The sequence below is a fragment of the Myxocyprinus asiaticus genome, chromosome 17, assembly GCF_019703515.2.
Source record: "Myxocyprinus asiaticus isolate MX2 ecotype Aquarium Trade chromosome 17, UBuf_Myxa_2, whole genome shotgun sequence".
In the NCBI taxonomy this organism is placed as follows: domain Eukaryota; kingdom Metazoa; phylum Chordata; class Actinopteri; order Cypriniformes; family Catostomidae; genus Myxocyprinus; species Myxocyprinus asiaticus.
In genome coordinates this window covers 45,294,633-45,308,722 of record NC_059360.1, presented here as the reverse complement: position 1 = coordinate 45,308,722, position 14,090 = coordinate 45,294,633, and the positions used below count along the sequence as shown (strand labels likewise).

Here is a 14,090-nt window from a genome sequence, read left to right as displayed (position 1 = left end):
CTTTAGCGCATCCATGATGCATGAGATTAAAATGAATATTTCTTTTGACTTTTTTTATCTGACTATAAAGAACAGAAAGGACATTAAGACACATTATTCAATGAAAGTGGAATGCGCCTCATCTTTGATGGACACACATTACACGGAGGAAACAATCTGCTTTATTCTAAATTACTACTAAATGAAAATAAGGCAATTTTCCAGGTATTCCAGTTCTTACATTTCTAAAAGCTAAATTCAAATGCAAACCCTGTAAACAATGTAGAAAATAGCGCAGTTGGGTAAAATCAAGTGGTAGAGAGATTATGATGTTTGACGGGCCATTTCATTTATGATCACATGGGCAGAAAACAATGTTGAAAATTTAGAAACATCGAGTTATGCCACGATATGGTTAGTCATTTTTGTTGGTTCACGATATCAAAATTTGATATATCGTCCCATCCCTAATATCTGTGCTGCTCTTTTCTATATAGTAAAATTGAAAATGTGAAAGTGGATATTTATAGTAAAAAGGGATTGAAATATTGATCTGTTTCTCAAACAAAGCGACTGCATCACTTCAGAAGAAATACAAACCACTGGAGTCTTATGGATTACTTTTATGCTGCCTTTGTGTGATTTTTGGAGATTCAAAGGTCACCATTCGCTTGCATAGTATGGACCAGCAGAGCTGAGATATTCTGCTTAAAATCTTCGTTTGTGTTCAGCAGAAGAAAGTCATACACATCTGAGTTGGCATGAGGGTGAGTAAATGATGAGAGAATTTCCATTTTTGGGTGAACTACCAGTTTAACTGCTGAGACCAGAAAGACAGCGAGTCATACTTTATGGGTTTGGAACAACATGAGGGTATGTTAATAATGACCAAAATATAATTTTTCCAGTTTGTGGTTCAGAACTACAGGTACAATCAGTAGTAAAGCTCTAGCTTTCATTTACCTTCCTAACAGAGATTTTAGGCCAATGTGAAATCCCTCCGAGAACAGCCAATACAGTATTTCTGTCAAAGTAACTCAGAAAACACATTTTTGATGCTCCCTCTTCTGTTGCCAAGCTGTTCTCTGTCCCAAATAAAACTGACAGGAGTACAGATTCAGTCAGCTTTTCAAACAGCATATACACATTTTTAGGTCAGAGCATGAAGTCGTATGTCCTGAAAAGACAAACATGTAACGGCCTTTCATATAACTTGTAATAATTTTTACGACTTGGCTCGTACGAAAAGGTACGACTATTATTCCCACAGAGACCAACCAATCAACAAATAGAATTTCAAGTCGATCAAATTTACCCATTCCATATTTATTTATGCAATACAAATGACTGACGTATGTCAATAACCTGTAATACAGTTCCCTCGTCTCGTTCCAAACCCTGATGTTTTCTTTCTTCCGTGGTAGACAAAAGTTATTTTACTATTAAAATCATGGTTAGGTTTAAGGTTTGGGTAAGGGGTTAAGACTTTATGATTACGTTTAGGGTCACATAACATTGTTCGTTAGTTTGATTTTTCTCTATGAGAGTAAAACTCATACAATTTCGACATCTCGCCTTTTATTACTGGTTTGGAAAAGACAGGCAATGCAAAGAGACATCTACAATGGCACTGCCATAAAAAAAACCTGAGAAATATTCAAAACACAAAATGCTTCCCTTTGCTCAAATCTAATAAAAGGTCAGTGGTGACTCATAAAGTGCTTTCCAGAATGCTGCTCTTAACAGTTTTTGCCGTTTGAATCTTTCATGAAGATTACAGAGTCGTAAATCCTGCACAAGATGTTCGCGCTGACCTAAGAAGACTAAAATCCACATGAAGGTCAAATGTCAAACGCATCAAACCTGCCGTGGCATGGCTTTACCAATGTGATCTCATGAGAATTCATATGTATTCTTCCATAAAGTGTGATTTTAGCAAAAATATATTTGCTTACGTTTACACCAAAATGTACATTATTTATGTTTTTCAGCATATAAAAAGGTAATTATTTTACATACAGTATTAGGAGTGGGAGATATTACAAACATCTTATATCGCGATAACGATATATATATCACAATATAGTAAAAGTTTTCTTGAAAATCAATAACAATTAGTTTATTTATTAAATAACCATATTGTTCCAGCCAGGTATCCTAAGCAAACAAATTGGCCCGGTTGCTAGGGAGGGTAGAGTCACATGGGGTGACCTCCTCGTGGTTGCGATTAGTGGTTCTCACTCTCAATGGGGTGCATGGTAAGTTGTGCGTGGATCGCGGAGAGTAGCACGAGCCTCCACGTGCTGTGAGTCTCCATGGTGTCATGCACAACGAGCCACGTGATAAGATGCGCGGATTGACGGTCTCAGAAGCGGAAGCAACTGAGACTTGTCCTCCACAACCCGGATTGAGGTGAGTAACCGCGCCACCATGAGGACCTAGAAAGTAGTGGGAATTGGGCATTCCAAATTGGGGAGAAAAGGGGACAAAAAAATAAAATAAAAATAAAAGTAATAAATAATCATATTGTAATGCCTATTTTTGGAATTCCTTTCAGTGAATTAAACACTTTATAAATTAAAACTACTTCCTCTTTATTTGGAACAAGACAAACAATGTCAAAGTAAATAAATGAATAAAAATCAACCTTACCAAAATGCTAAATAAAACAGTATGCCACATTTCGGATTAAAATGTTGTTGACCAATATTATTATTATTATCATAAACTTTGCTCAAGAAACTTAAGAGCTTCCCAAAGTAATGCGACAAAGAAAAAACACAAGTTAAAAAAATATCCAACAAAAAAAAAAAAAAACAATTCTTGAAGAAAATAAGTATTAAATAAATATCACTTCTTACAAAATAAATAAATAAATGACCGAATTAATGCAGAATTCATAATATTCTGCGTGCTTCATTTTGAGGTGGTAAAACAGTTTGCTTGTATTATGAGTGATTATTGTTGTGCGTAACAGCTTGCAGATTACATTTTTCTGCTCTGTGTCAGCTTTTGTGAACCCACACCACAGATGTCGCACCTGTTTTAATAACAAGCTCATCTTCATTTTCATGACCTGTTTGGGAGTCGTCCCGTTTTGTGGAGATTTCATTCTCCATTTGGGGTTTTCCTGAGTCAAAAATGATTGAGTAGCGCAAGTGATCCCGCTCTGAGCTCTCCTGTCTTTGGAGCACAAATTTCGGAAAGCCTGCTCGACTCGCGCACACTTCCGAGATCCTGAGACAGCACGCACAACAATCACATGAAACATTTGCATGTCAGAAGAGAAGAATATTTCGCTTTTTTAAAGCGCCAAACGTGCGATGAAGGTCATTAAATTTGCTTGGATGGCCACAGAAAAATATTCAGTGCTGTAAAAATCCCTGTCCATGTTTCTTCAATTCTCTCAGTCTCACGTGAAGTGATTGATAAGCCCACGCTACGCAAATGAATACTTACATATCACGATATACAAATATGGCAAAGTCTCTGTCGATTCACACTTTATATTGTCGCCACGATATATATCGTCATATCGCCAAGCCCTATTACATATTAACACCTTTAAAAACATACAAATATTTTTGTATACTGACTGAATTTAATCAGTAAATTTGATCACATTTATAATCAATGAAGAAGTTAAATGTCATCGCACTTATTTAAAGGAATATTCGGAGATCAATACAAGTTAAGCTCAACATACAGCATTTGTGGCATAGTACTGATTACCACAAACATTTATTTCGTCTCATCCCATCTTTTCTTTAAAAAAACTGAGGCACTTATAATGGAAGTGAATGGGGCCAATCCATACACGTTAAAATACTCACTGTTTTAAAAGTATAGCCACAAGACGTAAACAATATGGGTGTTCAGATGATTTTAGTGTGATAAAATTGCCTACTAACCTTTTCTGTGTAAAGTTATATAGTTTTAAAACTTTGTTGCCATGACGATGTAATGTCAACAAAACCGAAAACCCTAAAATGACTGTAAAAATGACAAAAATTATACAACTTTACAGCTCAAATAATACATGAGTTTTCACAGAAGAATTAATGTAAGTGCATTTATAAAATTATAAGCTTCACATTGCTGCTTTTAAACCCTCCACAAATTGTCCCCATTCACTTATATTGTAAGTGCCTCATTGTAACCTCAATGTTTGCTTTTTTTAAAAAAAGGAGGGATGAGTCTAAACACATTTTTGTGGTAATCAACATTATGCCACAAATGCTGTCGATTGAGCTATACTTGTATTAAACCCGGAATATTCCTTTAAAGAAGTTAACGCATTTACCTAATATGACATCATAACTAGGGATGCACCGATCCGATACCTGGATCAGTATCGGTTCCGATACTGAAGCTTTTAGATAGATCGGGTATCGGTCCGACGAGCCCGATCCAAATCCAATACTGTGTGTTAGTCATGTTCGTTACTGTGAAGCTCCAAAAATGACATAAAAGAACAATAAAAACACCATTAAAGCAGTTCATATGACTCGTGCATTTTATTCAAAGCCACTTGAAGACGATAGCTCTGTGAATCACAAAAGGCTGTGTTTAATAAGTAAATATATAGTATGCGCAGTGCCAGCGCGTTAGTGAATGGTGCTGCTCTGTTGACACAAACTCACGCACAGGCTGTTGATGCACTCGCGGCTATTTTTAGCCTTCACAGCGGTGTGCAATATTTGAGCGCTACTCAAGAACAGCATCTCGGATGTAGATGCTTAATAGTTCGGTTCACTTATAATATGTATTTAGAAAGGTGCCGGAGGTGAATTTCACCAGAATTTGAATAAGAAGCGAATCAAACTACTGTGAACTTGCCTACAAACAGACACATACAGGACTTCCTGGAGAGTTCAGAATGTCAAAATAAAAGCATGAAGGTTTAAAATGTGCACGATTTAAATATATTACTGTTGTATTAAAATTAAAAGTCAATAATAATAATAATATAACAATTTATTATTATTGTCATCATTAGTATTTGTTTACAATTTATAACAATATTTAAATTGAATGGGTTCCAAAAAATAACTGTGAATGAAAAGTGGACTGATGTCTTACAACTAAATTGAACAAAAAAAGAGATCTGAATCCTTTAAAGTCCAGATGCAAGTTGAAATAAATAAAAAATAAAAAAATTTTAAAAAAAAAAAGGCAAAAATAAATCTGGTTTCTTTTCTACTAAAGAATTTTGCTGCTACATTATCCAGTATACTAGTTAATAATAAAGTGTTTCTTAATGAGCTATACATTTATATTGAAATAATGTGTAGTTAGAGGTTTGTGTTTCTTTACATATTAAAGAGTACTCCAATTAGTTCCACACAATAATGTAAAGATATTCTAAACTGATTATGCAAAAAATCGGCTTGGTATCGGCTTGGGATTGGTATCGGCCGATACTGAGATTTACGATATCGGAATCGGAAGAGAAAAAGTGCTATCGGTGCATCCCTAATCATAACAGTTTCATTCGGTTATGTGATATATCTGCTGCCCTTAAACTCATTAAAAACAATTCAATACTTTAACCAAGACTAAATGTTAAAATGAATAAAAATTCTGTAATCGTTTAATCATTTATTAAGCATTTAATTTTTTTTACTGTTTACCATGAAAAAATAATCCACAAAAGCACCATAAAACAATCAAAAAAGTAATCAATTTTATTTGTTCGCTATAATCGTTGAACAAAAAGCTTAAATGTTGGGTCTATTCCTCATACAGATCTATTTGAAAACTTCAAATAATTTATACAAATATATTTATAATACTTTTGTGGATTCAAATAAGTATAATTGATTTGTAAATATGTTATGTTTCAAAAGCTGTTAATACATATAAATGGTTCCGTTTTAGATGCTTTTAAAACGTCAATGTATTTTTCAACGTCTATCGAAACATACAAAAATGTACGTTTAAATGTTACAAATATTAACAAACAATAATGAGATCAGGCTGACTTTACACATTTTACTGTATGCGAACACAAATGAGTTTAAGAACTACAACAGAGGGACACATTTTCAGTGTATGACAGCTTACATTTCCTTGTGTTCCTCTATGTAATATCTACAAGAGGTCGACTGATAGTGGATTTTGCCAATACCGATAACTAAGGTGGTGGGAAAGGCCGATAACCGATTAATCGGCTGATTGTTTTTAAAATCGATTTATTGAATATCCATTTTTTCTTTATCATAGAGGGCAAAGACAAAGAGTACAAAAAAAATAATAAAATCCCAGATGCAGATTTTTGTTCAACCAAAATCCCAAAAAATGAAAATTTGGTGCATAACGTGGGACTTTTAAGTATAAACAAGCCCGAACCACACCGGGGACTCTTATTTTGAAATAACGAAATGATGAAAAAACTATTTGCAACTGTCAACACAGACGATAACCTATAGTTTCAAAAAGCAACTATCAGCACCGATATATCGGTTTTACCGATTAATCGGTCTACCTCTAATATCTACACATCAAATTAGCAATCAAATGGCTTTAGAAGACTTGAAATATAGCGCAAAAGTCATATAGACCACATTTATGGTGGTTTTATGGTGCTTTTTATTATTTTAGGAGCTTGACAGTGTTTGACACCATTCACATTCATTGTATGACAAAGAGCAGCATGGACATTCTTCAAAACATCTTCTTTTGTGTTCCACAGAAGTAGGTAAGTTATATGGGTTTGGAACGGTATGTGGGCGAGTAAATGGCAGAATTTCAATTTTTTTGGGTGAGCTATACTTCATTAATTATTTCTAAATTAATTTGTCTGGCAGTACTAATTTGAAAATGAGTCAGACACTGTGCCCAAATGTTTTATGACAATATAAGTGATGCTTAACTAGTTTAAAGCCCCGGTGTGAGGCAGTTCTAACACAGCTCGCATTATGATGCAACAAAGTGATTTATTTACAGCCCAGCATGCTGACGGCCCATATGGCTCCAAAGACTACTGTTAAATGAACACCCAAAACAGCAACTAAAGAGTCAAATACAGCTTGACTAAATACAGATTAGCAGCCTTATCAGAAAAGATTGAGTTCTTTGTTAGAAATTAGATTTGTAAAGATACCTACAGTCCTTAAAAAACTATTTTTAAAGAGTACTGTGGAATAAAACTCAGGATATTGTATCATAATGCAAAGAGACATGCTTTGTCTGAGTCACTAATGAAGCCGGAAGAAAATTGATGCCTTGATTCATTTTGCCACATGAAACAAGGACCTGTTTACACAGGCCATACAAGATTCATTTGTTGTGACACATTTCAGCTATGTAAATCTTTTTTGGGAAAGACAATGTGACATGTAGTTTGGGAGAAAGCATTTCATTCAAGCACACAAGTACATGAACCTCCATTCATTTGTAATGCAGGTCACCTGCTTTCATCCAGACAGAAAGAATACAAGCTACACATGGAGCAGAATTTAAAATCAAGTTCCCATTGCCAAGCTTTATCCAAAAAGACTGATACAAAGCAAGCTGGAGATTTCAGTAGATTTTCCCTGGAGAACATGACCAAACTACTTTGTCAGACATCGTAAAGCACAGTGGGAAAGTTTCCAAGCCACAAATTTCATGGAATAATTCATCCAAAAATAAAAATGCAGTCATTATTTACTAAACCTCATGCCGTTCCCAATCTGTATGCTGTTATTTTTATCTGTGGCACACCATTTTACAAGAATCTTTACACATTTCTTTTCCCTATAAAAACATATTTAACCATGTCTGTCCAGCTCGTAAAATGACAAAAAACAAACAAACATAAAAGTAGTCCATACTACTTCATTACTGTATTCAAGTCTTCTAAGCCATACAAAAGCTTTAAGTCATTATTCACTAAAAATCTTCCCTTCCACTGCAGCTCTCAAATGTCATTCTCCATTCTGCATATTTGAAGGGGTGTGTTGCAATCGGTTTTACATTTTATCAATAATAAATATATTTTATTTATATAGCACCTTTCATTCATCAAGTGCAGCTAAAAGTGCTTCATACATTAAAAACTAGAGGTAGACAGATATATTGGTTTTACAGATTATTACCAAAAAAATCAATTCTGAAAGTTGCCGACAGTTATTTTTATTCCTCCCTTTTTCTCTGATAAAGTTTTTTAAATTGAAGCGAGGGCATGCAAAGAAAAATGTGACTAAATGGAAACATCCCTCGTCAGTACATACATTGTGTCTCCAATAGGGCTGGAAAGATTAGTCGACGTTATCGACAAAGTCGACAATAAAAAATTGTCGACATAAATTGTTGTTGTCGAATAGTCTTTTGATCTCATTTAACGTAACATGAGATCACATTAAACTCTAATGATGATGCACGAGAGCAGCACTGCAGCTCGCCCCTGACTGAGGAGAGGAAGAATTACACAGCTCACAGATGCACTCTAAACTTTCCAGCTTCAGGTGATGTAGATCACAAAGTATGAGGAAATTATACAAAAATACAAAATAAGTAAATACAGAAGCACTCACGTTATGAAATAAGTGGAGCTGGAGCTGCCACTCTGCTGAAGCAAAACGTGCGTCGAACGTCTTTAACGGAAACACCCCGGTGTTACCTCTTAAATGCAGTTATATTTAATGCGTTATAGCTTTATTAAAGTTCAAATAATACGGAAGCAGATCATGTAAATAACTACAAACTCCGAAACTGGCATTTCTCTGTGCGGTCAGTGCCTCTTCTATGAGTTGCGCGAAGTGTCCCGTTCTAAGGGGGAAGAGATTGAAACTGCACACTCTGTCATGGGACGCTCGTCCCTCGAGCACGTGTGCTTAATGCAGCTAGATTATAACGTGATGACTCGCGACTTATTGAATCATAATATATGTGTCACTGTGCATTTCTTAACGTGAAGAAAATTGGCAATACGCAGCTTTATTAATAAGAGAGAGTTTGTTTTTTAAAGATGGATTGAAGCGAACAGAAAGATGAGAGAGGGTAGTCTTCGCCCCATTATACACGGCAACAAAATACGTTTTTGTTTTTGTTTTGGCTTGTTTTCCAATATATATATATATATATATATATATATATATCTAAAACAACATACATTTTCTTTAGCAGCTATACTGCAGAAGAAAAAAAATAGTTATCGGAGAATGTTGAATATAATATAAAAAATACAAATATTTTAAAATATATAAAAATCCTTTAAAAAAAGATGCATTCACCTGAGAAGCAGCATATAAGACATTTAGACTTGCTTTTAGAGAATAGATCTTGAATATGAGTATATTTTGTCTTTACTGCACTCGCAGAAGTATAACCTGAAATACACTTATATACAAAATACACTTATTTAAGATACATTCTCATAAAGCAAATCTAAATATCTTATTTGTTGCTTCTCAAGTAAATGTATCTTGTTTTAGATCATTTTAAATGGAAAACAAGACAAAAACACTTGATAACAATGGGATTTTCAGCAGTGAATTTTTTTACTGAATTAAACTTAATAAAAAGTATTTTTTCCCTTTATTTCAGTGAATGTCATTTAGAGGTATTTTTAAAAGATGATTTTGTCCTCTTTATTGTCAGTAAGCACATTTAATACAACCTTTTAAGTCGGGGCACAAGCTGAATAATCGGTTAAGAGCTAACGATTAATCGTTGCAATAATCGCCGATTAGTCGAATAATCGTTCTAATAATCGTTAGATTAATCAATTATCAAAATAATTGTTAGTTGCAGCCCTACGAACAATGTATGCCCAAATTATGTCGTGATTTAATGTTTTAAACATTGTTTTTAACTGCCGAAATATTGTGAAATATTTTAAGTGGCAGGTCATTCCAGTAGGCAGGTATGCCAAACAGGTTTCGTCTTGATCCGTTTGTGAAACTCAAGGGAGTGCAAGTTCCGTACCGTGCAGCTTCACGTGTCTCTCTCATGCTCAGCTAACTTTGCCATGGTCATGATAATAGTGGTTTGAAATTCAGATTTAATTTAAGTATACATCAGTGGTGCGATAGCTTAACGCTGTGACGTGCACAGAACAAGCCCCAGCCCCATTCGTTCACACATCTGAAGGTGCCCTTTGGGTTGTCCAGAAAAAGTGAACAAATTTAAATAATTAAATTAAAATAGTTAAGTAAAACAAAATTAATCTCATCATAATCTCACAATAACAGTAATTTGTTAATATGAGATTTCTTTTTAAATCGTGGACGTTTTAAAGAAAATTATGCAGAGGTGTCTTGTGGAGGGGTCCACCGGGAAAAGATTCATTTTCTCACTTTTGTTTTGAACGAGTTTTCGAGTGGCATCCCCTCCCACAGCAGTTCCCTTCAAGGAAGCAAAAAATGCAGTTTGGAATTCGCCCCTGAGCATCGAAGTGCCGTTACCTCAGACAAGTAACAGGTCAGATAAAAAGTCCACTCCATGTATTGTGCTGTAAGGTCAACAAAAGAATAATACTCGACTGCTACTGCATTTCCGACATCACGTACCACTAGTGTAGACAGATTTATAAATTATAATGGGACTTTGTTCACATATGGTATCTGAAAACACAAATCGGACCATTTTCTTTACAATGTTTTGGTTTTATTTCTCTTTATTACACTTGTAGTGTTCTGGTCAAAAATGGCCGGCCATATAAAATGAATGGATTCTACTACAAAATACAGAAATATTAAGTGTTCAGGGCATCCCAATCCTTTAGATGAGCACATATGTGGATGCAATTTTGCACACACACAACACACACACACACACACAAACACACATACACTGACATGCACAATGTATAATTCACAAAGAAAATGCAATACTATGTACATGTTAACCAAAGCCTCCTTTTGGAGGGTGTGTCCAACATATTTGCACGTGTAGTATATGTAGATTTTTCTTAGTAAATCACCTGATAAACGCCCACGACGCGCACAAGCAAACTAGCACCAGTTTTTTTAGATCTTAGTAAATCGCTGACCTATATCCAAGATTGCAGGGTAGGCTATCATTTGTACAAAGTGCATTTTAAAATGTCAACATAAATCACTGAAGTTATTATGATGGACCATATTATCAATGTTTTGATCAAAACATCATCTTCTGAGACACAATAAGTCCTTGACACCACTAAATGTTGCATGCTATTCGATCACATAAAATAATCAAAATATCCATGATGAAATGTATATAAAATATTTAAACATGCATTGCATTACTTTACCTATTATTTAAAGCTCTTACGCTTCAGTTGATGTTAACTGCAGATAATGGTATGGTAAATCACTCTATTAATTGAAGTCAGTGTGGTTAATGGATTACAGCACTTGTTCTCTGGTTTATCGATTAGAGCCAAGACTTGCAGGCTCTCCAAGCCCCAGAGTGCACTAATGAATAATGACTTCAATACAGGCTGTCTAATACCCCAATGTCTCTGACTAGATAAAACCATTTGTCTAGTACAGCATTAGTAATACAAGCACCAAGCATGCCATAGCATGGCCTACTGTACATAGAACCTAGGGTTGCACAGTATACTGAAATATCGTGATACCAAAAAATGTAAAATGATATCATCTTGTTGTTAATTTCGGTACCATATTAAAGTATGCTGCCATTAGCAAAATGATTAAATCAAAGACTATTTGAAAATAATAAATTAAAAGTCTCAATATGGCCAAGTGTAATCATTAAACAGCAGAAGGATGTCATTTAATTAAATCATATACGGTCACATATGCTGCACGCCACAGAATGAATTAGAGCCATGGCAGCCTCAGGTAATCAGACTGTTTTCATTTAATGTTTTCATTAATACTGTAAAGCTCTGTTGTGCATCTTTTTTCAAAAATAATTATTTATAAATTCTTATTTTCATTTGATCAAAGCTGTACAGTATGTATATGATTAAGCACAATTTGATCGAAACATTTAATTAAAACATTTAACATGGAATCCAGAAAAATTAAAACAGAAAATGCCTAATTTTTATCTGAGACTTTATGCAGTTCTTTTTGTTTTTTCTATGTAATAATTTTCTATGTAATTTCATCAAAAATCTGAGGGTTTTTTTACTTGTTGCCTAAGTATCGTGTTAGTATCCATACTGAGGTACCAGGGCTGGTATCATACCGAAGCCAAAATGTTGGTGTCGCAGCAACCCTAATAGAGCCAAGAAATAACATTAAATAAATGGCAAAATTCAGGTGAAATCGGGTCAACCGCTAATACACTCTCACGGCGAAATCGTAAGGATTCGTACGACTTTTCTAAATTTGGCTAATTGGTATGATATCATACACTGCACTGGTATGAATTCGTACAACTTCCACTATAGCCAATAACGTCGCTGGATATGTTTCCATCTAATATGCCACCAATTACTTGCTTCTGTCACACACAACAGCTTCCTGTCATGTTTACACACTCTACTGATTGGTTAGGTTTAGATAAGGGGTTTGGGTAAGGGCATAATATTAATAAGTGTGCGAAACTTGCTTACTACAGCATTAGACATCCGGGCATTTGCACGTGATGAAATCAGACACATTTATACAAACGAAATCGTACGAAATCATACGAAATGGCCAAATCGTAAAATATGTACACATTTAATAATGGGTGCCATTTACAAGGGATGTTTTTGTGGACAAAACATCCCTTGGATGTTTACTGCCCCCAAAGGACAATAAACACAGTCACCAGGTGGGCAAATTTCAATCCAGTGGATAACCTTTCAAGGTATGAATGAAATGTCATCCCTACCACAAAACAAAACATTTTCAGGCGATATGACAGACAATAATAAATGTAAGATTATTGTACATACCTTACATGAGTAAGGCATTTTGCTCAGGTCAATCCCATCCTTCACCAATTTATCCCTTATCATGATCTTCAGCTTGAGTTTAGGATAAACCACTGGCTCCTTATGGTTGTCAAGTGCTTTAATATCATTAGCAGGTTCAAGCCTTGGACCAGTTCTGGGTTTGTCCCAGGTAGAGTTCACCCATGATTTGGTGCAATTCTGTTTGCAGTCATTAATTTGAGATGTGTGGGGGTCTGTGACATGAGGAAGGGGCTCTAAAGTAAAATATAGTCCTGGTTTTACCTTCTTGTCTTCATATTTGAGTCTCTGCACGGCTCTGAGTACCTTTTGCCGGTGGTGTGGGGTCAGGACACCTATGGCATCCAGGTCAGCATCCCCTATCTGTTTGCACACCTCCAGGTCATCATACCCATTATCAACAAATGACTCCACATACTGGCACAACTGGAGGGTTTTTAACCACTCGTAGACAATAGTGGGTCCCTTATTCATTATTCCCAAATGATTTCCAGAATCACTGGATATTCCCAAAGTCCAAGTGCAAATGATACATTCTTCTCGTCCTCCTCAGTGGTGCAACTTCATCATCAGTTGTCCTCCATCCTCAGTAAGATATCTATAATTTCTTCAGTTCAAGTGCAATGCATCTATGCAAAAACAAATTTCAAAGTGCATGTTTATCTCAATACCTTGATAAGTTGCTGTGCCATACCAACAGTACTAGAGTAAGAGGTTCAACAACATATGACGATTGATACCAATCTTGTGAAAATTCCCCAGATCACATCCTAAAAGTATATATTTCATCATATGAATATCGTGTTATTGTATCCCATCTTGTAAGTTCATGATCGACGCCTTTGCCCCCACTATAGATCCACTGATTGAAGTCTTCTAATCGTCAGCTGTTCAGTTTTGGTCAACGACTCAACGCGATAAGACTCACTCTTTCCCCCGATGGTCCGTTTCTTTCGTGCTTTTGTTTGTTTTCCATAGCTCGAACCCTCAAATCAGAAGGGAACCCAATGAATTAGGAAAACCAAGGAATCAGAGCTTGTGCTCTGCGATCAAACAAGCAGAGTGAGAGAGCCCTGTTAATAAACGGAGCACTGGTAGTCGCCAAATTGAAGTTTCCCTCCCCTTCATTCTCGCAACCCTATCGGTTGAGCTCCACGGATTTTCTCACTTTGATTTGACTCTAGAGGCATCTGCAGGTGTTATGAGGAACTGCACCAATTTATAGAATCCCATGCGGACGGGCACTGTGTCAAATCTATGGTGAGGT

At 35.5% G+C, this 14,090-nt stretch overlaps 1 protein-coding gene across 1 annotated transcript in view; it reads right to left on the bottom strand.

The window, feature by feature from the left end:
* Positions 1 to 13,864, bottom strand: part of sash1b (SAM and SH3 domain containing 1b) — a 143,859-nt gene extending 129,995 nt beyond the window's left edge. The window contains exon 1 of the mRNA XM_051722214.1: positions 12,806 to 13,864. Coding sequence (XP_051578174.1) covers positions 12,806 to 13,297 — 492 coding nt within the window. The 5' untranslated portion in view covers positions 13,298 to 13,864. The remainder of the gene's footprint in view (positions 1 to 12,805) is intronic.
* Between the last annotated feature and the right edge of the window lie 226 nt (positions 13,865 to 14,090).